This window comes from Pleuronectes platessa, chromosome 11 (genome assembly GCF_947347685.1).
Source record: "Pleuronectes platessa chromosome 11, fPlePla1.1, whole genome shotgun sequence".
Classification (NCBI taxonomy): Eukaryota; Metazoa; Chordata; class Actinopteri; order Pleuronectiformes; family Pleuronectidae; genus Pleuronectes; species Pleuronectes platessa.
In genome coordinates, this window is record NC_070636.1 from 24,640,257 (window position 1) to 24,667,383 (window position 27,127).

The 27,127-nt window shown below is 39.4% G+C and overlaps 1 protein-coding gene across 1 annotated transcript in view; it reads right to left on the bottom strand.

Moving 5' to 3' along the window:
* The window catches only part of nrxn3a (neurexin 3a), a 174,826-nt gene that overhangs the window by 134,941 nt on the left and 12,758 nt on the right, over positions 1–27,127 (bottom strand). The window contains exons 3-4 of the mRNA XM_053435201.1: positions 12,831–12,851; positions 11,672–11,698 (exon numbers count right to left, since the gene is read on the bottom strand). Of these exons, the coding sequence (XP_053291176.1) occupies positions 11,672–11,698; positions 12,831–12,851 (48 nt within the window). The remainder of the gene's footprint in view (positions 1–11,671; positions 11,699–12,830; positions 12,852–27,127) is intronic.

The following is a 27,127-nucleotide window of genomic DNA, read 5'->3' on the forward strand; positions in this document are numbered from 1 at the left end:
ACACAAGATCATACAAGCAAACATTAAGTTAGGTGTGTGTAAGAACAACTACACACAATAAAATGATAATACAGACACAAATGAAAATGCACATCAAAACCCTGGATGTTCTAAGCAATGCAGTTGTCTGTTATTCAATTAGTTTCTAAAAGTATAAAGGATCCCACCTCATGAATTCATAAGAGAAAGAGCACACACAAACACACACACACAGAGAGAGAGGACTACAGCATCTGTGACACAGAGCACAGGTTTCTGAGGACAGGTCTCTTGATCCCACAAGGTGATGGCCCGAAGTAGAGTGAGTCCCATTTGGATTACTCAAAGATACCTTTGTTGTGCAGACTGAGGGAAACTCACTCAGCTCTGGTGCTGGCCCTTCAGGGATTCATTATGTGTGTGATTTCGGATTTAGAATCGTTGAGAAATTATTTGTATTTGTATTTTTCAGAAGAAGTTGGCTCCATATTGAGCACAGAGCAGTGAAATGACCGAGAAAAAGGCTCAGCCCCACCCACTGGGCTGACAGGGCTCAGCAGGTGCAGTGGGTCATTTGTCAGTGGTCTTAGTGTCCTAAAGCGCCTTGAAACTGGACCACAATGATTTCAGATTGTTTGGCTGTACTTTGAACGGTAGCTCGCTGCCATCTTTGTGTGTGAATGAGAGGAACGTTTTGGACCACATTATAAATGCAATATATTTACTTTCACTTTAGATCATATTTCTTGTTTTTTGAAAAAAAAAATTGTGTTTGATCGACTTCATGACATTTGCATCCAGAATTTGCAAATGTTTGGTGAAAGAAGAATATTCCCACCCTAATATTTATCATCAACTTTTTTTTTCCTCCAAACACAAACAAATTGTTCACTGCACTTGTCTCCGAACTAGATATTGCTTTGCACAATTCATGCATTAACTTTTGAATTCACTCTTCCCCTAATATCTTATATTGTCCCCTTAAATGTTCAAAATAAAGCCTTACAAATGATGATCAAACTTAATCAACACATCTCAGTTTCAGCAAGAACAGAATCCTATAACCTTCATGAAGGTAGAGTTTATTGCAGGGCTGTTGTGTTACACTTCATGAGCTTTAGTCAGGTAATACCCATGCACCTGCGTGCATAATTGGTAATAATCATATTTATTGACAGTCAAGCACAGTCACTGTGTAAAATAGGATAATAAGAGATGATGAGAAAAAATAGTGGAAAGTAAAACATAGTGTAAAACATAATTAGCCATGTGTAAATGTAGACTGAGAGATGAAGGGATAAAGTAGCAAGAAAAAAAAGGAAGTGAACGAGAGGGAGAGGGAGAGGGAGAGGGGGAGAGGGAGAGGGAGAGGGAGAGGTGCAGCCCGAACAGGGAAAGATGAATGATGGGGTCTAAATGAAATGTCATTCCCAGTAATGGGAAAAAACCTCTGCCAGGAAGGGTCACATAAATTGCAACAGATATACTTAAGCAGTGTTGCCTGCAGCACAGTGCGCTTGACATAACTGTTAACATTAACTTTCGCAAAATCAAAAGGGCTCTCCCTTTTTGATTGTAGGCCAGAAGCGGAGGAAAGGACAGAAAATAAAAATGCATTGCTTTTTTATTTTTTATTTTGTGACCTGTGCAGCCTGGATGCTGTGACTGGGATGGTATCAGCACTGGCATATATAATGCTCAGGGGTGAGACACACATGCATGAAAAAACAAACACACACAGACAACAAGACCGTGTCCTTATAATGAGACACCTTTGCAAATAAATGCTACTCTCCCTCTCTCTCATGCATCATCCTGTGTCATCTGTTCCTAAAATTGTCAGTGCAGCAGAAAAGCAATACCAAAATTGCATCTGGCAGCTGTACATTGTTTCTTGGAGCTCTGCTTTGATTTTTGCTTTCAATGACTATGTGAATGGTTTGTTGACTGCATAGTGGCGTCGGCCATGAGTAAAGAATAGAGTCTTTAAACCAGCCTCATAGTGCAGACTTTTCCTTTGAAATGCACACATTGCCCCTGGCAAAAATCAATAGGAGGAGGATAAAATGCACTTCCATTTAATTAAGATAACCAGCACAATCCTTCTCATAATCTCTCTCTCTCCTCCTCCATTGCTCTCTCCCTCCATCTTTCTTTCTGTGCCGCTACCCATGTCAGTCCCCTCTGGGGGGGTGAGAAATGTTGTCAGTAGGAATCTGGATTTAATCGTTTCACAGATCGACGCCATGTTTTTCTTCCCCTGAAGCGTGTTCTCGCTCCCCCAACCCCCATAACCTCCTCTCTCAAATGTCGTCTAGGGAGCATTCTGCAGCCAAAATGTGTTTGCTGGGGGGCAAATGGACTATAGGGGTTCAGCTCTTCAGCTGAGCGGGTTGCAATTCATTGTGCAGGTCTGTGTGACAATGAAGTGCTGCTTTGGCTTCATGGGACGAGAGAGAGCAAAATAATCTGCATTAGAAAAACATACACTCCCTGATTTTCATACCCCAGGTTTATAAAGGTTTATCAAATACAACCATTACCGGCCACTTTGGGGGTTTTGTCTAAAGATGAAATGGAGAATTATTTGAGTTTTATTGGAATTATAATAATGGTACTGGTATTAATTCCCAATTTTTAATACAACGTGTAATCATATTATTTCACAGCTAATATGAATAATGATAAATATTTTTTTTTTTGCATTAAAAACTTCTTAAGCCAGGGGTATAGCATTGTGAGCTTAATTGGCCAAAGAGTGTTTCTCTCTGTGACCTTTTATACTGTCATTTACACCTGACATTAAAATGCCTTTTTGGTTTTAAGATTGAAATCAGTTTCAGGATGGTTTGTGATCCAATTGTTTATTAAACACAATTTTAAATTCAAATACATTGTCAACCTACACAGATCTACTTTATGAGCATAAATATGTCATAGCATGTGATTGTTCCAAGGCTAAGCAGACATTAGCCTGTTAAACACAGGGAGCAGTTCTCTCCTCAGTTCTCACATGTGGGGACTCAAGACAAATTTAAATACTGCATGTAAATGTAATCAGGATCTAATCATGTTCTGTTACAAATGTCTGTGCTGTTTCCTGTCATAGATTTTAGAAAAAAATATGTGACTGTTCTTATATGTTCTTATTGTTTTCTAATGTAAGGAAATGTGCAACAATCATGTTGCCCGATAGGTAACCACCGTGCTGTATTTGTATGCCAGTGCTTAAATGAGCCTGCTCTCAGCTGAGTAAAATCTAGAGATAGAGTCTTTAATAAAACTCTGAGGCTCCACAGCAGCTTTGGCTCAGAGACGCCTTCCTCAGCAGAATTAGTCCCGTCTAGTTTCACAAACAAGGTTTCCCTTGTAAAATGACAAAGCTCCTCCGAGAGATACTCAAAACCTGTGTCCCAGTGCCCTGCTTACTTCAAGATGAATAACTAACACTCTGTGGACTGACTGCTGGCTGAGAAGCTCAATGGTCGGGGAGTTTCAGGTTCACGTGGTGACTCATAAAGTGGACGGATAATGTACCCAGGGGTTTCATGGGCTTCAGTTTCATTGAGTGCATAAGAGAAGGCCTACAGTAAATGTGAAAAGCTGACTATCTTTATAATGAGATCTGACATACTCTGTGTACAGTATTGTGGGAACAAAACAAACAATATGCTTTTACTTTGAATACAAATTTCCAAACAGGAAGTGATTCTGTGAATGTTGTCGTCATGACAGAGATTAGCACCCGTTGCGGGTCAGTCCTTGTGTGTTGTCTGTCCAATATGATAAAGATATCAAAATAATTTTGACCTGAAGTTTGACCGCTACTGTTGCTAAACCGAAGACGTAGAAGAAAGACATACTTAACTTGAGACTGAAAGAACACTGCCCCGCCCCACTGACTGCTACAGAGCACGGCAGACAAACATCACTGTTTTTCCCATCATTTAAAATGTTTGATTCTGAAATTGATGAAGTTCCCTTTTTTTTATTTAATGTTAAAAAATTCAAGGTTATGAAAAAACTAATTCTCAGGTCAAAATATGTTAGAACATTCACATGTACGGTTTATCTGTCCAGGCTGAACCTAATAAAATGAAGATTGTTGAATCATCAGAAGGCAATGAGGGTTAATTGAATGCTTTACTGCGGTCACAGTTATGTGGGGAAAATGAATGAATATCTGACTGTCTGACTGAATGTCTGGGAAAACATTTTCATGTCAGGCAGAAGATGTAACAATTCTCAAATGAACCCTTCAACCCAATGTACTGTCTTTGCTTTCCTGTTATAACAAAAGTTGTTTTCTTTCCAGAATGAACACTAGTGCACATTAATCAAAACATTTCTATGCAACCTTTCTTTCCGCTTCCTGCCTAAAGCTGATGTGGACAAACAGATTCATGAAAATATGATGCACTATAATAACATATCTATGGCTCTCACTGATAAACTCTTCTTGGGTTGTTGTCAAGAGTTACACACATAACTCCAGCTCTGAGTTCTTTGGATATATTATATTTGGTATGGCTAGTACTATATGATTATGTTGATCATACTATATTTGGCGTTAATAGCTTATCAGAGATATATGAGTCGCCGGTAGAGTGGATGAAATTGATAATTTATTGTTATCCTTTAGCATCTCATATTCAACATTTTTTAGTTTAAGCATTCCTTTTGTAAAATATTTCCTTATGTAGAATGGTTTAAAAAAACAACTTGTCTCCAATAATTCTTTATTCAATCTTGACCATGAATGACTCCGTGGAACAAACTTTTCAGTGTAAGACAACTCGAAAACAGACAAGGCTAATCAAGGGGAAGGTGTGTGTTTAATGGAGTTTCTATTCTCTTTGAGCGAGGGTTTTAAATTACACACACAGCCGCGTTATCAGTGCCATCCATCTGAGGTGAGGTGCTGAGGTGTTCATGGTTAGAGGCAGAGAATCCCCAGCGCTCATCAACTCCTGATTATCAGTGTCTTCTCAAGGTGAGCAAGAATCGGTCCCTCTAAAGCAATCAAACCTGATTAGCTGATTACCATACTACTTCCATATTGTCAGCACAATTCATTACCTATTCAGTGAGTTCATTGTTGCTCTCCAAGAAACATTGATCCTCCACACACACACACACACACACAGTCACTCTGGCTTTGTGTACCATTTTTAAGGGCACAAAGGCTTAACACCAGGGCTTCAAGGCCATGAAATGAAACTATGATATAACCATGTAAATGATACATTTATAATATTATATAATGATTTATATATTTCCTCTATCAATAACATTATATGTTAAGTTTGTGTTCACTGCTTTGTGGCACTTTCAAATCCCGATTTGTCCTGGTCGGCCTGGTGCTAGATCTGTGTTAAACTATTATAATCCTGGATTTCCACATTTTCCTATACCAGGCTACAATTTTAACCCAGTAGTGGAGCGATAGTTAAGGTAATAATTTACCAGACTAGCCAGACTCATTCTGAGAGCAAACCAGCCCAATGTGACCCACACAAATATTCCTTAATCTACGACCCCCGCCATTACTCTTGTAAGTATTATTTTATTTTTTAAGTGTAATTACTACTGGACCTGGTTTTTATGAGTTGACGTGCTCATAATTATAACCCAGCCCTGACTTCTACAGCGTTTCACTTGATGTTTTCCAATAACAATTTGGAATCTAAAAAATAAATGAGATTTATTCTTTTTAATAATTTAGGAATTATTAAAAAGAACAGACAATAAAGAGACAGGGGAGAAATTGGCAAAATCAGCTGGGGCAGTAAGGGCAGGACATCATGGCCAATGTTGACATTTGTTTGCACCAAAAGGCCGAAATAAGGGGTTTGCGGCTGTTGTGGCCCCTTCTGAAATTCCTGCCCTGCTCATAATATTGTCTAACAAACACTTAACTAATGAACACAATTTTTAAGTGAATCCATCTTACTCAGGATGTGGAACCTTTCAGAGGAAGCCAACAGCAGAGACCATAGAGGGCAATACACATTTCCCTATAATATCAAGACCTTATAATCATTCACCTATTCCTCCTTAAAGTGTTTTTTTGAGATTAACATGTCTCTTGTCAGATGTATAATGTATTTTTTTGTCCACCAAAGATGATCAACTATAATCAATTGAATAAGCCTAAGGAGCATCAGCCATCAAGACACCATTAGTTAAATTCTACACCAGGACCAAAACCTAATATTGTTCTATTATCAAAATAATATAGGGAAGCAGAAAGGTAGAGGTCCCAGACAGGTTTTGTCTGGGTCGGTTGTTTGTGTTGCTGTTGCTGCTTGATGGCATATGATCAATGCAGTTTGACTCTGCATGAACAGTTTGATTATATAATGAGTACAGAAAATGATATGTGTACAATGCAAGTATATTTGTATGATCACTCATGTCCATTACAGATATATAGCTACGCTATATTCATTAATTGTACACATGCAGGATACACCGGCACAGAGCTCAATTTCCATCACCTTATGATAATTACTTTGACCATGACAACATCCTGTAATCTTAAATAAGTGCTTATGTGAACCCATACCAATCTTTTCCAAAACCCAACCAAGTCGTTTTTGTGAATAATTAACCAATAGCCAAACAGTGAATGCTCCATGAGCTCCGCCGCATGTTTTGTTACTATGGTGGTGATGTCTGGCACGAATGATGCAAAAGGGGGCATTGTTTGAGGAGACACCAAACACATTATTTGTTTATGAATAGATACGAGAATCATCCGGATCTTTGCACTTATGAATTTACTCTACTTTTCACTTTTACTTCTCTTCATATATCTGCAAATATCTGCTAGTTCTACTCCACTACATCTTTACAATAAAACATGTTCAATGAGTCAGCAGGCATTTATGTCTGTTGAATATTCAGTCATCGAGCGCCGTTCTTCCTCAGTCATTGTTGATCATGAGAGAGCAGGATGGAATAGGATGAGTTTAGAGCAGGATTAATTCTGACTGATATTCCACACGTCTTATTTTCACCTCTTGATCCCATATTGAAGACTGACATTGTGTGAGACTTGACAGAAGAGGGAAAGTCAGGACATAAAGTTAGGGAGCATGCATCTCAATGGAGCATGTCATTGGGTCGAAGATAGTTTTTTCAGTTTTAAAAAGTAATTTCTGTTCACAGTTCTTTTTTTTATCTAAACCTAATCCCATTGTTTGCCCAATGCACACTTCATGCCCTCTAGACACAACAATATACCCAGCCCCCACTGTCAGTGATGCTGGGCTATCCTCCCGCTCTCCATGTCTGGCTCGTTCCAGCACTCAGTCAAGCGCAAAAAACACAACTGTCCATGCAACGCCACCACCATCCACCCCCACCCTCTTCTTACCAGTGCCCCCCCCCCAACATGTCTGTCCTTCTGTCCGACTGTATTAAACATCACTGATCCAGTCATGAACAGATTTTGGGTATGGAAGGAATCTTTCAGAGGATTCAAATCATACCGGTGATTTCTAACTGAACTAGAATGGTATACCTCTGCCAGCCCCAATAGTTTACCATGAAAACACATTTAATCCAATATATCCAGATTTTATTTGTATCTGCACTAACTCATAAACAACCCCTATTTATTTCATTAAGATCCATGAATTATTATCTGAGAAATCCACAAAATTAATTGAAATATGCAATCTTAAAGAACATAATAATACAAAAAAATACTGGATAAGCCCCCTGTCTTGGATCTGTACCAAAGTTTAATACTACTCTGGGAAATGCCCCACCTGTACACAAAATTTCATGGAAATGGTTTGCATAATTTTTTACGTAACCTCGTTGCTGGAGGTAATTAGTAGGATTTTAGTAGAGGATCTGCCAGGGTCAGATTTACCTTGACCCTGGCAGAGAGCCCTCTCTCTCCGGCTCAGGTGACTACCTGATGGGGGGTTTCATGTGTAATCTTTTCAGTGCAAGCACTTTAAATTCATGTGCTGTAAAAAAATTGTTACTAAGGAAGCTCAAATGTTGATCATTCCTGGATTAAGAAAGTACATGACGGGCATTTTTTGTGAAACATTTCTTACTTCTGCCTGGAGCCACATTCACGTTCGAGCGCACACCGCACAAGCTTACGTCTATATGCTCTTGCCCCAAGGGCATGTGACAATACCAATACTAAATACATGGTGTAAACTAGGCTACTTGGAGGCCATGTAGATTTGAATGTCAGGGCTTATGGACACTTGAATTAGGCCACAGGAGCAGTATGGAGGCATGTTTTGTTCTTTTTTTCGTATTTTTTTTACGTTTGAAGAATTGATCACCATTCACTTTAATTGTATTAGATTTGGTTCCAACGCTGTTTACTCCTGAGACTCCAAATGTGTTTCGTGGACTCAAACACTTCACCCACCCTTCCATTGGCATAGTGGTGAGTAGAATTAAAATGTTTCTGTGAACTATCCCTTTAATACCTGGAGTGTTACCTAGATACAACAGCGCCTCTCCTGGTGGCGTAATGTTTGTTACAGGTTGGTAGAATAGTGCACTTCCTCCGGGCCAGACGCATGTCTCTGAGCACTTCTTGTTCTTTTGCCCGTCAACTCTTGAGTGACGAGTTTCGAGTAGCTGTATTTTATTCAATGATGAGATTGTAGCCAAACAACCGGGCTTGTTGATGTGTAGCTTCTGTTGATAAAGAACCAACATGGGGAAACACAAGCACATGTGTGACTGAGTGTTTGGTTAATGTCTTCAGCTAAGCTATCTCCACCACGAGACACAGACCCAAACCACTACAGCATTCTGTGAAAACACTGCATCGTGTTGTACATTTGGAAGAATTTTTCAACAAGGTCAGGACAGCAACAATGATTTTAACTTGATGATCAGCATCCAAACAACAACAAAATGCCGTTCATGTGACAACATCATGTAAGAGGACTTCAGATTTGCACATAATTGATTGGCCTGTGCAGGGCATTGCTGAGTAATGTCGCATTGCGTTGCAGTGTACGTTGAGCCACATTCCGTGACCTTGCCCCCCTTTTCTTGCCCAAGCCCTCTGTGCTGGAACTGCTGCTGTGGTATGAATCACAGGTGTATTTAAAGTAAAGAGGTAGGTGGAGAACACTGCATTAAGACAGTGGGCATGAACAAAGAGTAGGCTACAGCTAAAATGGCCAAGAAGGGAAACTGTTACTGATTTCAGAAAAAGGAGCGAGTCCAGGTACAAAATATGGAAAGAATAATTATGGAGTAAATGAGGCAGTAGGTGAGGGGGAGGTTTATCACGAAAATATCAAAGAAGAGTAAAAATAAGTCTCAAAATCTAAAATCAAAAAAATAAAATAATGAAAATATCAGTTAAGCACACGTTTGAGCCCATGACAGTAAGATATGACTCCTCCATGGCTAAGATACAGTTTTCTATTTCCCCCCGTCTCTCTCTATCTGCTTTACCGCCACCCGAGCGCTGACATGCAAATAGAGCCAGAATGGAGCCTTTCGTCTGCCTAACAGGAGGCGACAGGGAGCCTGATGCCTAATAATGTCTACCATCTCGCTTAGGGATTAGACAGCAAAAACTAGCAGAGATAGGTTGTGAGGGGGACAGGAAACTCTGAGAGCTGCTGAGAGATTTGTGCTGTGAATGGGGGAAGCCATTACAGGTGCAGCAGACCGCAGCCAATCACAGCCAATCTCAAGGCAAATACTGAAACACAGCCGTCTTTCTATATTGGAGCTCTGTACTTACACTAAACAGAGCCTATGAATGCCACTTTTGTATGCTTACACAATTGGAGTTCATGACTCCACAAATATAGATTCCCTTTAGATTTAAGACGTTATCAAACATGATCCCCATAAGAAGTCTGGAGAATTGGATCTCCGCTCGGACGCATTCACAACAACACAGGGTGTTCAGGATGTGACGTACTAATTCCACTGCGGAGATAACATATTTTTGTTTTCAGCACATCGTCACCGGTGTCTGCGCATATCATCAACAGCTCTCAACATTTTCTTCGGTGTCTTCTACAAGTAGCACAATGACCCCTCTTTTTCATGCTGAAAAATTCATTTTATTTTTCCTTTTTTTATTTTTGTATCTATCGCATGTTTGAAATGTCATCAACACACCTCTCTCTTGTAGTGAATCCTGTGGAGGATCCCCTGTTGTATTTTCACATCAGCTCCTCCAGACTTTCTGCAGACTTTATTATGTGGGGCTGGCCGGACAAAGACCACAAAAAGTCTGGAGGCTCTCGCTCGGCATTTGAGTTCACACATACCGCCCCTGCAGAGAAAGTCTGGAGGATCTCCTGAGTGCAGCATGTCATTGAGCGACCAAGAAGCTTTTATGAAAATAAAAAAGCTATAATGTAATTATTGTACTCTTTTATTTATTTAATTACTATCACATTTCTATGTTATATTAAAAAAAATTGTAATTATATCTTTTGAGGTGGTGAGATAAACTTGCAAAACAGGTTTTGATGGTGGATTATGTGAGTAGATTATGTGAGTAGATGAAAATAAAATCCCCAAATAAATAATGTGTGCAAAACATGAAGCCACTCTGTACTTTGGCACATACGTTCAAATCAAGTCTTGAAAAATTTTAGTTAATTGAATTTAGACTTAAAAGTTTTTTTATCTAACATCATTCAATTAGTTTTGAAAATATAAATCTATCTGAGTGAGGGTAACTTGAGAAAACAAGTCTAAATATTGATATTATGTTAATCGAATTGGCAGTCCTTCAAATTATATGTGCTACTGTATGAAAGTCATTTCTTTGAGACACAAATAATTGAAAAAAAGTAATTCACTTTTTTTAGGCGTGAACATGGCCTCAGTCATTGAATTACAGAGTGTGTTAGTTCACAGCCATGAAGAAATCCAGGAATACCACTGTATCCATCAGCCAATCCTGAGAATGAATTATAATTGACAGAAAAAGAGTGTGAAGCAGGTTGTTCTTATGAAACCTGATCCACAGAGACTGTTGGTCACTCATAAAACTGTCTTACAGTGTCCCTGCATGCACTGCGTAGCCTTCTTACAAATTGCAAAACATACACACTGTAGGAAAAACAAAGCGACACATTCCCTCCTTCTCCTTTAAATAAGGTTAGCTTAATTACTTGCTTAATCCTAGCACTCTTAGTGAGAAACCATAACAGAGAGACACTGAACAAAGACAAGCAAACACATGAGAGCATCAAACACATTACACTGCAGCACTCTCAAACACTCACAGAGCAATCGTCGCTTTTCATTGAGATGGAAAAGGAAAGATTTCGAAAAAGCTGTACCTTTGCTTTTAGCTAGAAGAGCAGGAGGAGGCGCAGACAGAACAGAAGATCCACAGACGAGAGTGCCCCGACGAGGAGGGAGAAGAAGAGGAGACTTAAGTTCAGATTCTGGCAAACACCACACCAACAATATCTATGTATATATGAATACATGTAGTGAAGAGAAATCAACGTATGCTTGCAACTGTACATCACAAAACACTTCAAACATGCAACCACATCAGGTATTAAATGATGTAAGAATAATAAAATCACACTATTGCACAATGTTTACAACCATCATATACAAGCATATTATGCACCATCACCAAAACATGCAGTTCCACTCACACACACAAGACAAAGACATGATTGAGAAGAGGCAAAGAGAGGTCTACCTTGTTCTGCCATCATATGTGCAAGGCCTTGAGACGGAAACGAAGCGATAAAAGAAAGGGAAGAGAAAGAGTGAAGAGCTATTCAAGAAAAGAGAACACTTAGTTTCAATACGCTTACGTATTGTGACGATACATATTTCCCCTGGAGAGAAAACATGACATCAGAACACACACGTCACAAAGCTTCCTGTGGTTGAAAAGGAGGCTTCCTATTGAGAAACAGCAGCATGCTAGTGTATGTTATACTCTGATTTAACACATTTAACCTAGCTGGACCTTTAGCTGCTATAGCTCTGCTAAAGTCACAGCTGGACGCTAACTCTCTCTCTCTCTGTATGTTTGTGTGTGTGTGTGTGTGTGTGTGTGTCTGTGCATGTGTCTTTTCTAAAAACAACTTAAAACACTGTGACAATGGCAAAAATGAACCAAGGAGATTATTCTAAAGTTCCATGAAGCTGAGGGGAGCTGAAAACTCAGGTGAAAACTCTCTGTCGGTCAATCACTTAGAACAAACCCTTGCATGACTTGCAGCAACTGTAACAATGATCTTTCTTTTGGTGATTTAGTGATACATGTGACATCTCAATCAGCTGTACCACATGTTTTCAGTGAAATTGAACTGTAGCTCTATCCTAAAGTGACAGAATAGAACCTATTGTCCAGTCTCAAACCTCATGCGGCTGGTTTGGGATGAACTGGTTAGATTGCTGGAAGTAAGCAATGTATCTGTGTGTGAATTGGATTTCGAATCTAGAGAACAAAATATATAGATTCATCATAATGTATTTATTTATTTATTTGATTTAATCAGATAAAACATTAAGTGACCTACAATATTCTTTAAAATTTTGAGAAATGTAATTCGAAAGACAGTTTCCAATCTTTGATTTGATATTTTGCAAATAAGCTGAATATCAAGAAGTAAAGAAATCTATATAGAACATAAATTGCATTAAAACACAGTTTTTAATAATTATACAATCTGTCTCTTGGTTTATCTTCTATTTTCCTTTTTTTTACTGTACTCTTAGGCAGCTTTTTACAATGATGCTCATTGTGATGGATCATGATCTTTGTGTTAACCCAGCCTGTCTCTACATCTACAGCTATACAAACAATGGGTTGCCATGTATTTACATTTGACATTGTGTTCACTCACCTGGCATATTACTGATGACCTCTGGAACAGAAGGAGACAGAAAGCAAGCAAACAAAGACAGAATTAGAAACACAAATATTGCTTGCATGTTGACTGTCATGCAAATGATAATACTCTTCATCGTCCATACAGAGAGCTGGCAGTGGGCACAGCCATGTGTATGTCTGTTAAAATGTAGAAGGTTTGAGCAAGTGGGAGATAAAGCAGCAACATTTGGTTTCAGACCATCAGCCAGTGACAGGTGAATTTGCGAGACAAATGTCCAGAGCGAAGAAAAAGTTCCTTCACAGACACACACACACTTAGCTTTCTGTTACCTTCCAGTGCAGACACATCACCATATCTAATCTGTATTCACACGGGCTGTTTTACAAATTTACAAAAGGCAATAAAAACCCAGATAACAAAACTTTGATCCTGTAAAGTGACCTGTGGCCTTTGTTCAGACAGAACCATCCTTCAGGTTTAAACCTCCTCCACACAGAGTGGTTCATACAGGCTGCAACGAGTGTGCAAGTGTTGGACAGATATGCAAAACATGGATGATTATGTTACTTTAGCAGGAAATGCAGGAGTTGGGCAAAAGTGCAGTGCACCGAAATCAAGGTTCCCCTGGAGAGGGAGATAATCCACAGCCAAACCTTTGGAAATATGGACAATACTACTTGAACTTATAAAGGTCTGCAGGTAACAACATGTTTTCTGAATGGTGTAGATTTCTAAGCATGAAAAAAGTACGTTACATTGCTAGTATCACCCTTGTGAAAAATTTAAGAATGGTAAGAGTCAGCTCCTTGTCAGGAAAACAGGAAAATCAACCAAACCAAGTTTTTTTGATTTATTTATTTGTTTCCCTTTAGCTGTCTACACAGATTAATAATCAAAGAAACAAATTGTTAAGATAAGATAAGAGATCAATTAATATTATGATTATACTAGAATGGCAAACAGTGGCCAAACTTATGAAACCACATTTAAATTCACAAAATCCTGATTTTTGTTTGGAAACATGCCGGATTTTCTGTCATCAAGATCATTGAGTTCTTCTCCGAGAAAATCAATGAAATGTTGAAAACCACCCTTTACCCTCACAATTTTGAATAAAGTGAAAAAAAATTCGACTCAGCCATGATCCGGCTCCACAACAAAATGTTATTAATTCTTCTTTTGGTCATGCCCCATCACCACATACATATTTATGGAAATCAGTTGAGAGGATTTTGAGTTATCTTACTAACCAACAAGAAACTAAATAAATGCACACATGCCATCCATGGCAGAGGTAATGACTAACCACATTCAATACTAAATATAGTACCATATGCAGATTTGTAATAATGATTATGGTTAAAAGAGTAGGATCAGACATGTAGATAGTGGTATCATCCACATGATACACATGTGTTTGCCGTACATCTACTAAAAAAGCTCTAGGATCTCTAATAACCCACAAACAAATGTGTAAAGGTATGTAATATTACAGTTTTAAAACAAGACTTTCATGTCAGGTGTCATGGGACTGTCAATAAGATGCATATAGTGTATGTGTTAGGGAATCATCATCACAATATATCTAGTGCTCTACTGAGCATCTTATTACTATGTTATTAAAATCGTTACTGACTTTTTAGATACTAACTATATTAGACAGAAACATTTATCCTCTTATTGGAGTGGAATTTAGAATTTTTGATATTCAGCTTAAAAGAAGAGCAGGGCAGGTTCTAGCTAGGTTCCTTGAAACCACCGCCTTTCTGAGATTATTGAAATATAAAAGGCTTTATTTGGTTAGGCCACTCTGAAATGAAGTCGCTGGAAAATGAAGTAAAAGGTAATTGACTTGAGACGCATTAAATGTTCTTGGCGAGGACTAATTGGGCATGTTAGGGTATTAATGTGAACACAAGCAGATGGAAGTCAATCAGATATGCATTAGATATTAATTCAGTTTCAACTGAGGACTTGTGTCCGCTGTGCTCCAACATGGAAAGAGTTGACCAAATTGTCTCTCTGTGTGTGTGTGTGTGGGGGTGTGTGTGTGTGTGTGTGTGTGTGTGTGATTGTGTGTGTGTGTCTGTGTGTGTGCGTGTGTGTGTGTGTGTGTTTGGATAATCTTGCTAAAGCTTCAATATCTTTGTCTGCTTTCTGAACGGGTTCATTTGAGATTACCATAGTACTGAAGTCCACATTCAAATACAAACAGAAGAGGAAAACTCTTGACAGGGTAGAGTCAAGCGGATTAACTGTGTATGTGTGCACACACAACCACACACACACACACACACACACATGCACACATATGCACACACAAAGGGTATGGAAACAGAGAGTGACATGAGGGAGTATTTGTAGTCTCCTTGATTTTTTTGTGCCATTGACCTCTGTCATTCTGTCACTGTTTTATTATAAGAGAATACACTTAAATGTCCACTATTCCATTTCAATTCAAGCATTATTAATGTGGATTTTTTATCATTTGCAATGACTGTGTTTCTTATTGATGCAAAATTATGTTGCTGCCACCTCTATTGTTATAGTCTGGTTCTGTTTAATTCAATGCTTGTGTAGAACATTTCTTAACCATGTTAAAAAGTGCTTTGCAAAAAATAAATGAAAACTGACAATGTAGATAAAAAGAAAATAACACAAAAGAAGAAAGAAACACGACCAGTGAAAAATAGAAACAATGGCCTACATAAGATCAGATAAATGGATTAGTCAGAATATATAAGAGCTATTGTTAACCATTTGTAAAAGCTTTACTAAAGAAAAAATGTAAAACGGGATTTCAAAGAAACTAGAGACTAGGTCTGTTTAAGTTCAATGGGCTGTGAATTCCTTAATGTGGAGGCTTTTCTAGAAAAAGCATGGTCACTCTTTTGATAGAGATCCGCAAATCTTAGCAGTCAAGAGGGCATATTAAAATATATATTTTTCATCAGAAAAAATAACAGTTTAGTTTATGACCATTACACCAATGATAGATTTTTTTCTCTGTAGAGGTAAGGCTTGTATGTGCAGTGAGTAAACGTCCTGTGATGGAATGACAAGGGATGCTTCCAACCAACTGAGGACAGAGCAGATAAAAGACGTAACAACAGGGAGAAAACTGATTAACAGATTCAGCTTTCAGTTTTTTCTCCCACTTTTGTTAGACTTTCTGACTAATCCATCATCTGAAGCTCATTCTCTCTCTGCCTTTCTCCTGATGCTCAGCTGTATTCTCTTGCCCTCCCTCCTGCTCTATCATTATTTTGTTCTCTATCTTGACCTACTTCCTTTGGCAGTTTACTTTCCATGTATTGTGCCTCTGTTCCCATCAGGTTTTAGTGAGTATATGTGCACTAGTGTTTGTGCGTGGACAGATAGCAATGCAAATACATAAATATTTAATAAGGTACCAGTCAACAAACCAATCAAACACTCACGGGTACAATTTCCAGGGGCAGGTTTACCAGCATTTAATTTACAATTACTGCATCAGAGAGGTACAAACCATTTCCCCTGTATTATGAATGTAAGAAATCCTCCAGGTCTCTTCATAGATTCATTCTAAAAAAGGAAGTCTAAACACATCACCATTCTTTGGGGTGACTCACTGGCGCTTTGACAAATTTATTTATTCATCAGTGGACACATAATCTAGGTTAGGCTATGACTCGTGTTTAATTCAATACCCAAAAGGTGATGCAAGGATAGTGGGGGATTAGAGCTCAAAGTGGATTACTTAAAGGGATGGATTATTTAAAGGGATGATTCATGATGTGTTGGATAAAGTGGGAGAGCACTGTTATTAATGAGGTGTGCCAAATTCTGATTCCTTTCAACACTGCTGGCTTAACTGATCGTTCTCTGCATATTATATAAATGGAAGGTAAACCAGAATAGGGAAGGTAGGCTGGAGCAGGCAAAAAGCTACATGCACACAAACACACAGAGAGAATTATACCTCTATCTTGATCGTTAACAAGAAGACGCAACACGAGCAGTAGGGAGACATGTTGTGTTTTTTCTGTTGTTTTATTACTTCTGACGTCTCGGTCTCCAGTTACTTAATTGTATCGGGTTCCGCTGCTACAAAGTTTACTTTTGAGACTCTACAAGTGTTTTGTGGACTCATATAGTGGTAGACTTTATTTGTGGATGGCTCTCAGAATGTGAAAATGATTTAAACAAATAAGATAAATATTGTTTCAGAAACCACTTACCAACCCTGCCTTTAACCTAAAACCAGTCCCTTGGATAATACCAGAAAGTGAGGACCAGACAAAATATCCTCACTCTGTAAGGCCAAATGGTTATATTGGTTACATACACTAGTCCCAAAGGACAAAGGATCATGTCAGTACAGTGCCTAAGGTTGGATTCTTATTGGATTCTTCATCATCATTGTAGAAACAATAATCTCCTCATTGATTTCACCAGCAGCAGCCATGTTTTATGTTGCTATGAACACATGGACAGCTGGGGGAACAGCCAGGGAGGCCCGCACAGGCCATCTGCTCCTGTTGGGGTAACGGTGGCACACAGATACTAGACCTTTGGCTGAATGACGGCAGCACAGACTGAAAGAGGTAGTGTTTTCTAGGTAATGCTCAGAAGAAAGGAAGGCTGAGGAAATTACTGAGACAAATGTTTTTGGATCTGAATGAAAGTTAGGAAATTCTTTACTCATTTATATCATGTATTGGAATTCTACAATGTTTATTCCTAGTAACTAACAATGTATTTTACCTGAAGTTAATAGTATATGTAGATCATATTATAAAGTAATTTTTTTGTAACTCTTGCCAATGTTAGACACAGAAGATGGAATAAGAGAGCAATCCACTAAGAGCCTCCAGGAAGTGTTCATGTGCCAGGATCCAGGGAGGTACCACAGAGCCTCTTCAACCAATCTATCCCTCTAAGTATCTGCTCCGGTCAGGGAACATGCGCAGAAGGTGACCCAGACTGTGCAGTTGTCTGTGTCTTGGGAGGATAGAAGCTGAGTTTGATCGGTCTGGGCAAGTATGGTGTCATTTTGGATAAGGTTGCATCAGGCAGCATTTTACAGGCAGCAGAGTGAGTCCAAGTCAAACACATCAAGCCTGCAAGCTTGACTCTTGGTGAGAGGCCATGGCTCAGCGCCCCAGAGGAAGACAGGGATGACAAGGGTATTAAACATCCTTATATTTTTGTGACATGAAATGCTTTTCCTTTTTCAGAGAAAGCTGGCTATATCTTCTTTATCCTCCAGCTGAGATATTGGAGCCAGTTTACCATGAATAAGCAAGAGCCACCAGTGGGGGGCCTCAAGGGGAAATGCCTGCCGCATAGTCTGTGCCTCTCAACATCACGTCAACCAGGGGGATATCCAGCTAGGTTCCCGCTTTGACAGCAGGCCATGGTTTTTTGTAAAATGTGTGATGGAAAGTCTTCATCTTCTTATTTTGAGTTGACACAAGGCTCGGTTACTAAAATAACCACTGATCGCCACTATGGTGAGCAGAGAAGCATCTCAGAATTAACAAAATGTTCCTGAGGTGTATGTATTACAACTACAGAGACCACATCAGGTACCTTTCCTGTCAGCCACAAACACATCTGAGGCTGGCTACATTGGACACTGACTCACCAACACTGGACAGTTGAAAACTGGAACATGTAGCCTTGTCTGCTACATCTGGATTTCTCCTGAGGCTGCAGATGGTTGGATCAGAATCAAGAGACAACCTGCCTTGACTCATAAGTGCTATAGCAGGGCAACTTTTTTTTCACCTCTGTGAAGTTTTGTGAAATAGTGGCTGGCGCAATCCTTTACCTCAAGTTTATTTCAGAGTGTATTTAAAAATAAATAAAAGTTGGTCCATATCTGTAACTATACAAACTCAAATACAGGTTCTTGCAGTCCAAATCAGGTGCAGGCTGATTCTACAGATTATATCAATGCATTATGTCCAACCATTAAAGGGATCGTCAATAGCTTTCTTTTGGATTCTCTGTTAGACTTAAGCACTTCCTCCATGTTAACCACAATGTCATTTATTTTTTGTTTCCACTCATTTATTATTTCCAATAGCTTATTTTTACCTTTCAGCAGCTCAAAGGGCAGAAACAGAAATTCAGAGTGAAAAAACGTTTCTGAACTGAAGTAGGACATCACAATGGCTGTATTGGTGAGGCGGCTGCTAATTTCGTGCTGGTATGATTAAGTATGATCCAATAATCCGTTTAAGAGCTTATCAGATCCAAGAACACTGCATAATGGTTTGGAATACTCATAACCAATTTATTTACATTTTGCTGGGACAATCGTGAGTTAAACAATAGAAATATGCCAAGTTCAAGTTACAAGGCAAACTACCAGGTATGTGTGTTAGCATGTGCTTCATTGGCCAATGCAGCACCTTGCCAGATGACAGGTCATTGCTTTAGCAGAGCCATCTGTGTGAACAGCCCCTCTGCTCTGACTGGACAGGCTGTAGTCACGTGAATGATAGGGCTGTTTTTTGTTTTTTTCTGGTAGGGCTCAGGTCAGTCTGAAGCCAGCATCCTGTTCCTCTTAGTACTCATACTCCAAAAGTGAATGCCACCAAAAATGGCAAAGTTACAGGAATGAATGAAAAGTAAGAAGAAGATAAGAATGAGATCAGAGGGGTGAGTCTTAGAGGGACTTTCTTTTTTTCAGTTTATTGCATTTTTTTTATTTACTGTAAATAATGCATACACTATATTTTAATTCAGATAGAATACTGTATAAAGTACTGGGTGGTATTTGTTCCGCATTGTGATTTTTGTTCTGTTTACATTTATGTGATTTTACTGTTAGCTTCTATATGAGATGCTTAAGCCCATTTGCGCGTACACTTGTAGGGGTGTGCTGTCCCAATACCTCAAGGTATGAAGTGTTAGGGCTCTATAGCCCTCGAAACGAAAAATGTTCAGACCCACAGTTCAAACCATGGGGTACCCAGAATGCGGTGCAACTCTCCGGCAAGCTGGGGGAGAGACCCACAAATGTAGTATTTTCTCCATTAATATGGATTTAAAAATGATGATAATGATTGTAATATCTTAGTTTACAGTTTTTCTCCATTGCTTTGGATCATTTCACGAAACAGAAATGACATTCTCAGAGCTCTAAGTGCAAATGGCAAAATAGCCCATATGGTTCAGCACAACTACATAGATCACCTTCAAAAGGTCATATCTCACCCAAAACAGTTAACTCAAGTTTCAAAACCAAATCATTTTCAAAACCAAATCATTTTCTCATATAAATAGTCAGTGCCCCCAAAATGAAAAGTTCCTTCTCGATTGCTGTGGCTCATCTCTCAAAATAACATAGATGGTTCAGCAAAACTCCATAGCACACCTGAAAAAGGTCATATCTCTTCCAAAACAGCCAACTCATCAGTCAAAACTAAATCCTTTTCTCATACAAATGAGTGCCCCCAAAATGAGTGCCCCCAAAATGAAAAGTCCCTTTGGCATTGTTTAAACACTACAGGTCAAAATGTTTAGATGTTTAGTCAGTATGGCAGTGGACCATAGAAATATCCCTCATGTGCACATTTCAATCTTGGCTCAGTCCTTGAATGGTCACTGAATGGTTACAGTAGATGTTTTCCTTCCAGAATATTATGTGTATCAAACAGAAAAAAGATTAATTCAAGGTTTCACATAAAATATGTTTATTGAACTCATACTGCCATGGAAATTGTTACAGTAGTTGCCATACATCATGCTTACAGTAACAGAAAATGTGTGCAGCACAATATACTGTCAAACAATAAGCACATCAAAACTAAAATTTGGCATAGTGAGATATGACCTTTTGAAGGTGATCTATGTAGTTGTGCTGAACCATATGGGCTATTTTGCCAATTGCACTTAGAGCTCTGAGAATGTCATTTCTGTTTCGTGAAATGAGCCAAAGCAATTGAGAAAAACTATAAACTTACTGTGTGATTGGTGATCAGATGTGTGAAACTCAACCTTCATTAATAAAGTTCTAGTTGCACCTGAAAATTAAGCCAATGATCCAAGATATCCTTATTACAGTATATACCATGATGTTTTTCATGGTATTATGTGCCTGTACGATTTTGACAGTAGAGTGAACTATTGTGCAGGTGATGATGTAAACAATGAAATTATGCCAACATGTTCTGCAGAGAACAACCACTTGACTGAGAAGCGACAGTCAGTTTTCACCAGCAATATATATTCAATTGGTAATTGGGCTAACTGGCGGAAGTTGTACCTAACCGTTTGCAAAGGTGTTCTAAATCATTTGAAATTTGTGCAAGCTGTTGGAAATTGTACTTGTCATTGAAAGGATGTGCTAATACAATTGCAATTTGATTAAAGGAATGAGATATTCCAATCTGTTGTGAACAAGTGCCCAGTGGTTTGGAGGTTTGCACGTGTTGTTTTGAGAATGTCATTTCTGTTTCGTGAAATGACCCAAAGCAATGGAGAAAAACTGTGATATCGTGGTATTATGGTCTTTTTAATGTTTGATTGCGAGCGCGCTAGCATGCTAATGCTAGTAATGTTTTGTTTGCATTATAGTCCAATGTTACAGAACGTAACTGCTCCTCTAATAACAAAGCATCCTGGCAGGGTTGCCTACAGACCCCTTGTTGCTCACTGAAGCTGTTTGCTTTTGATTCATACGTGGAATAATGCAGAGGAGCCAAGCTTTTCAATTTATAATGTCATCGATTAACCTGCATTAGCATAGATGTTATTTGGATATTAAAGGCTTGTCACTTTAGTAACTTTAGTAAACCTTGGTTTATTTAAGATCTCAACATTGTTATCACAATGACATCACCGCCAAAACTCTGTGTCTCGTCTGTTTACATCGACAAATACTGGTGACGTTTCGGGTTTTCGTGACAACTACTGATGATGTAACACCTTCTTGAAGGGCTGTTCCTACGAATGTAGGATAAGATTTCAACACTAGCCCTTGTGACTCCGTTTCAAGGGGCAAGATAAACCTCGAAAACAAGGGGTAGGGATGGGGCCAAGGGGTGAAATTGGATTTGGCCTGATTGAGCCCATCAGTCAAACACTATGTATTGTGTAAAATGCACAGCCATACGTTCATGTTTTGACTTTCAGTCATGTCATATTCTTCCTCTAATGCAGTGGTCCCCAACCACCGGGCCATGGCCCGGTACTGGTCCGTGAGGCATTTGTTACCGGGCCGCACAGAAATAATTAATAATTTATATAATTTCCGCTGTATTGATAATTAGAGTCTGAAAGGTGTTTTATTTTGAAAAACGACCAGATTTTCTCCAACGTAACATTCGCCTGTAACTCTTGACACGTTAAGACTTTTGTCTCGGTCCCGTGAAACATTACTCACCAAACTAGCTAAAATGAGTAAAAAACAAACGTCTTTGTAGAGCTTCTTTAAGCTATTTTATTAAGTGACTCTTATTAACCCACCGCCGGTAGGTTCTGCGTGTAGTCCCCCGGCTTCTCCTCTTCATGCTCCTTCGCTACAGGACAAGGGGTCACCCGAAGGAGGCTGCGGGTCTGAAGAGCCGCTGGCGGGTAGTGACACCGGCACGAGAGCCTCGCCAAATTGTGTCCCGTTCTGGGAGAGCTATGAGACAGCCGGTTCATTTCAAGGAATATGTTGTTTAGGAATAACTGATCTGTTTGACAGTTGTGTGGGTTAACTGATTTTTTTGTTGTGGTCCGGGTGTATGTGGTACATGGTGTGACGGGTAATAAACGGGTGCTATGTCCCGAGTTGATGACCCTCTCCTGTCTTCTTTTGGCTTATTCGATACAACTAAACGCACGGTTACACTGTATTTATCTGCCACCCCTTGAAGGCCGGTCCGTGAAAAGAATGCCTACATTAAACCGGTTCATGGTGCAAAAAAGGTTGGGGACCACTGCTCTAATGTATTCAAAAAGCCGGCACAACCAACCTACCTCAGCCAGCCTCATTAAGCATCTTATTTATACCTCAACAATCAACACTCCAAATTCTCCCAGAGCTGCTTGACTTCCCCGCTTCCACTCACCTATCAGTGCCTGGCAGGAGGCGGCCAGGCGGCCAGGCGGGAGAGGGAGAGTCAGACGTAAATCAACGCTGGGAATGGTTCCCATTGTGGAAGCTTTAAATCTGGTTTGGGAAAAAGTGGCCTAGCAACCATACTCACCAGTGCTCTCACACTGATGCCTCACTGAGTCACCCAACACGGCACTTAGGAGCAGGGGGTGGTGAGGTGGTAGCGGTGTGTCTATTTTGGAGCAAGAACTGTATGAGTGAGTCATGAGAGGCTAAAAAGAGGATACCTTCAGATACTTACAGCATGACAGAAGAGAGAACATTATATTCACATATCTCTCACTTGTATAAATCCAAATAGTTCCACTGTGCTAAATGTTATTTTAACTTTTATAATAATATAACAATTTTATTTGTATAGCACTTATCTAAACAAGGAGAGAGACCAGGACCAGGTGTGTAACCTGCTATTCTAAAATGTCAGACTTCTTAAGTGTCAGGTAAAAAGCAGCAGTGGCACTACATGTCGTCGAAAAGGTCAAGTGTGCCAACTGCTTCCTGGGTGAACACCCTGATAGTTTCATCTTAAAGGACGATTCCCAGGATCCCCATAGAATAAATTCTATGCTTTTAGTTACTCCCTTCGCTATAAAGCTGTAATTTATATTGGACAAAGACAAATTAATGGGCAATTATTAAAGGTGAATATTACGACGCATATTAATGCTTCCCAGAGGACAGGGCCTATGAGTATTCAATCATTTGTGTTCCTTGAGTTAAAATTGAAAACATAAGATGATCTAACAAGGATATTGCCATAGCATCTACTTAGCACATTCATATCATCGTCCAACTCTTCAGAACATAAACATTTTTGATTTGAATCCTTAAGTGTCACCCTCATTATAGATTTCAAATTTTAGCCCCACTGTTGTGGGGACCACGTAAAGAACGATCCTCAATATGTTGTACTGTCAAACACACAGTGGAGGGTAATGAACTCTTCAGCCTCCAGGATCTTCTTATAGGCATTTAATTTCACAGCAGTGTGTGCTGGCAGGAGGACCAGGGGCAGTATTCTGCAATGCAAGCGGTAACAAAACCGAAAATGGGGAGCTAATTAAAAAGTAAGCATCATCTTTGGGAGATGTCCCTCTGTTCCTGCCATCTCAGCTACTGATATCATCAGGTTTATCCTCGAGTTCGGCCTCTAGACAAACTAGTCTTTACGTCCAGATGCTGACACACATCTGAGGACAAACACTCCCTCAGCTGGGAATAAGGAAAAGTGTCTTCTATGGTTGGTTCGTATCTCTCTTAGTGCCTTGTGTGCACAAGAATAACAGGCCTTAATATAAACTTTGTGATGGATTATATTAAAGGAGAAGTAGAAGAGGATGTGATATAACATTCAGAAGGACTGTGCGGGAAAGCAGCATCAACTCATCATTTCAAGCCAAACAATATTTCTACAGTACCCTTTTTGTATCCTGTTTTTTTATTTAAGCATGTAAACGTCATATACTGATTTCAGCATCCTGAGTAAGCCCTTATCCTGCTCTTGAAAAACTGATTGATTTAATTATCTGTTTGTTGGTAACAACCTGCGCCAGCACGGCTTCAGATGTTCCCATAAACGGTTCAACTATGACACACAGCCGGCAGAAGGATACTACCTTACTCATACAAACAATGTTCACTCCATTCGGTGCCATTGAACTCCACAATGACTGTTGATGAATTTTTGACTATTCTCAAATATTACTGTATATGCCAGTATTTATTATCTATATTATATCTCTACAGGAGAATGGTGTCTGTCTAAATTCCACAGATACTCCCTTCTCTCTTTAAGCAGTACCCAAGGTCAGGTTATAGATAAAGGACCAACCAACAGTACATTTCAGTGTCTACGTTTAGGGACTTTCATATCTAACTCAGATGAGCCAGACAGAGAGGCACCAACTTCAACTCTCACCAACTCCAACTCTTGAGTATTTCACCAGTGGCAAGACATAACGACACAATGTGATTTAGAAATGCATACTTTAGGCTTAACTATCCACCAGGATGCAAACACCCACGTGTAACATAGAGAGTGACTGCAATTCTAGCCATTCATGGATGTGCTGTTAGAATGGGTGACACGAGTAGAGGGATATATATATACTGGGATGCTGTGGAAGACATCTTCAGACTTGGGGGTGACAATTGCTCGGGTCACTCTGTTAGCGTTTTATATTGTTCTAGCTTCTGGTCCCCTTGATGCATCAAGTCTACATTAAGACATCAGAGTTCTCCTTTCAACAGCTTCCAGAAAACTTCCATAACAATGACGACCCTATCCCACCAGTGACAGCAATCGTAATCCACTTCATTGTGGTTCTGTGCAATGGCATTGACAGCAAGACAATGGCCGACATGAAGGTTCAATAGCTGCTGTGGCTCTCGTGTCTGACTGCTGACAATAAAGTGCATAAGCCAAATCGGTAACACGATGATAGCAGTTATAAGTGACTGGAATATTTGTATCTATCATGGAGAATATAAATAACCAGATTTATCTAAACCAGGATTAGCAGCATAACTGGGATACTAAAATGGTTTTTATTTTTTAGATAGCGCTTTTCTTGTTTTGATGACCACTCAAAGCACTTTACAGTACAGTTTGCCATTCACCCAGTGCATTCATTAGCCGCACTACATTTCGACGGGGGGAAGATATGGATGGAACTGCCAACCTTCAGGTTGGCGGACGTCCGCTCTACCCCTCTGCTACAGCCGCCTGATACCCAGGCGATACTAGTGCACATGTAAACACAGTAACAGACTTAGAACACATTTTATCTTCTAGGATTAGTAATTTAAATACTTTTATGCTATTTCTATATTGATATAGTATTTATGAGTAATTTGAATAATATTTCTCCTGGCAGTCCTCAAACATCATACATTCTAATTAAATTAACTTAATTTATTATATAGAGACATACGTTCTGTTGTAGCATGGACTGGGTGAGCTTATAAAACATCCATCTATATCAGCCAGAGTACACAGTTGTTTAAATGTTACAGTGTATACTGTATTTATAGCGTCAGTATGTGCACCCTTCCCAAAAGCTCATCAGCATGCCCAGCTACTGGAACAGGCCGCTGTTTGCAGAAGAACAGATACTGCCATAAAAGTAGAGGTCTTAGGCCTACACCACACTTACTGTTCAACCCCGCATACAAGAAGGCTACCAGCTGCGTTGTGAACGTTTTGTTCACGAATTTGCTTAGATGCTACTTACGGAATTGTGTGCAGCAAACATAAAAAAAGATGGTGAAACTTGGTGTTGATGGTGATCAATTGGGCTACTGTTAAGATCAAGACACGAAAAGTGTAAAACCGTTGCGTACGCACAAATGGGGCCTGAAACATGCGTCCACCACTTCTCAAGCAAACTTTGGGATTTATAAAGACAAAAGCACTGGCTGAGCATGCATATTTTAATTAATTATTTTTACACCCCAGCTAGGATTCTGTTGTTCTCATGTGTCTGCACTGAAAGACAACTAAACCAACGGACAAACAGTTCTGCCCTCAGAGCCCTGCCATCAATTTAATCAGCTGAGCGAAAGCAAAGCAGCTCAGCCATCACCCAGACACAGGGATGAGGTAAAGCCCTGACACCATCACCATCACCCTGCCCCCGCCATGCATTCCCATTTATTTTAAACACTGGCAGAGAAAGATAAAAAACAACAACTAATCTTAAAATCCCAGATTCCCTGGCCTTTTAATGTAGCAGTGATTTGGCATCAACCCAAATGGGATGTAATTTCCATATTTCCAAAAGGTTCAGCATTAGAAATTGGAGGAAAGATGGAGTTAAAATAACAAATATGTTAAAAGAAAATACCTGTGATCTAAATTAATTCATTGGATAAACTCATTAGAGTACAGCAGATTTCTTATTTAAGTGGCGCTGATTATCTTATTGAGAGGCAATATTATTGTTTACTCCTCATTTGCTGGAAAACGTGGTATTGATTGTGAATAATTAAGTTCATGTTGAGAGTTTTTTACCGAGCAGAGGTGCCTGGATCCATTTTATGCAGCAAGTGCACATTCACTGATTTCCACAACCAAACAGGCATTATCACAGAGAGTTCTGTGCTCAGGATTGATCAAATTACAAGAAATCCAAGTTCCTACATAAAGCAGGTGAAAGTGCCTTACATTTGGCCTGCACGGAGGAAATACATGGGGGAAAAGAGTAAAGGG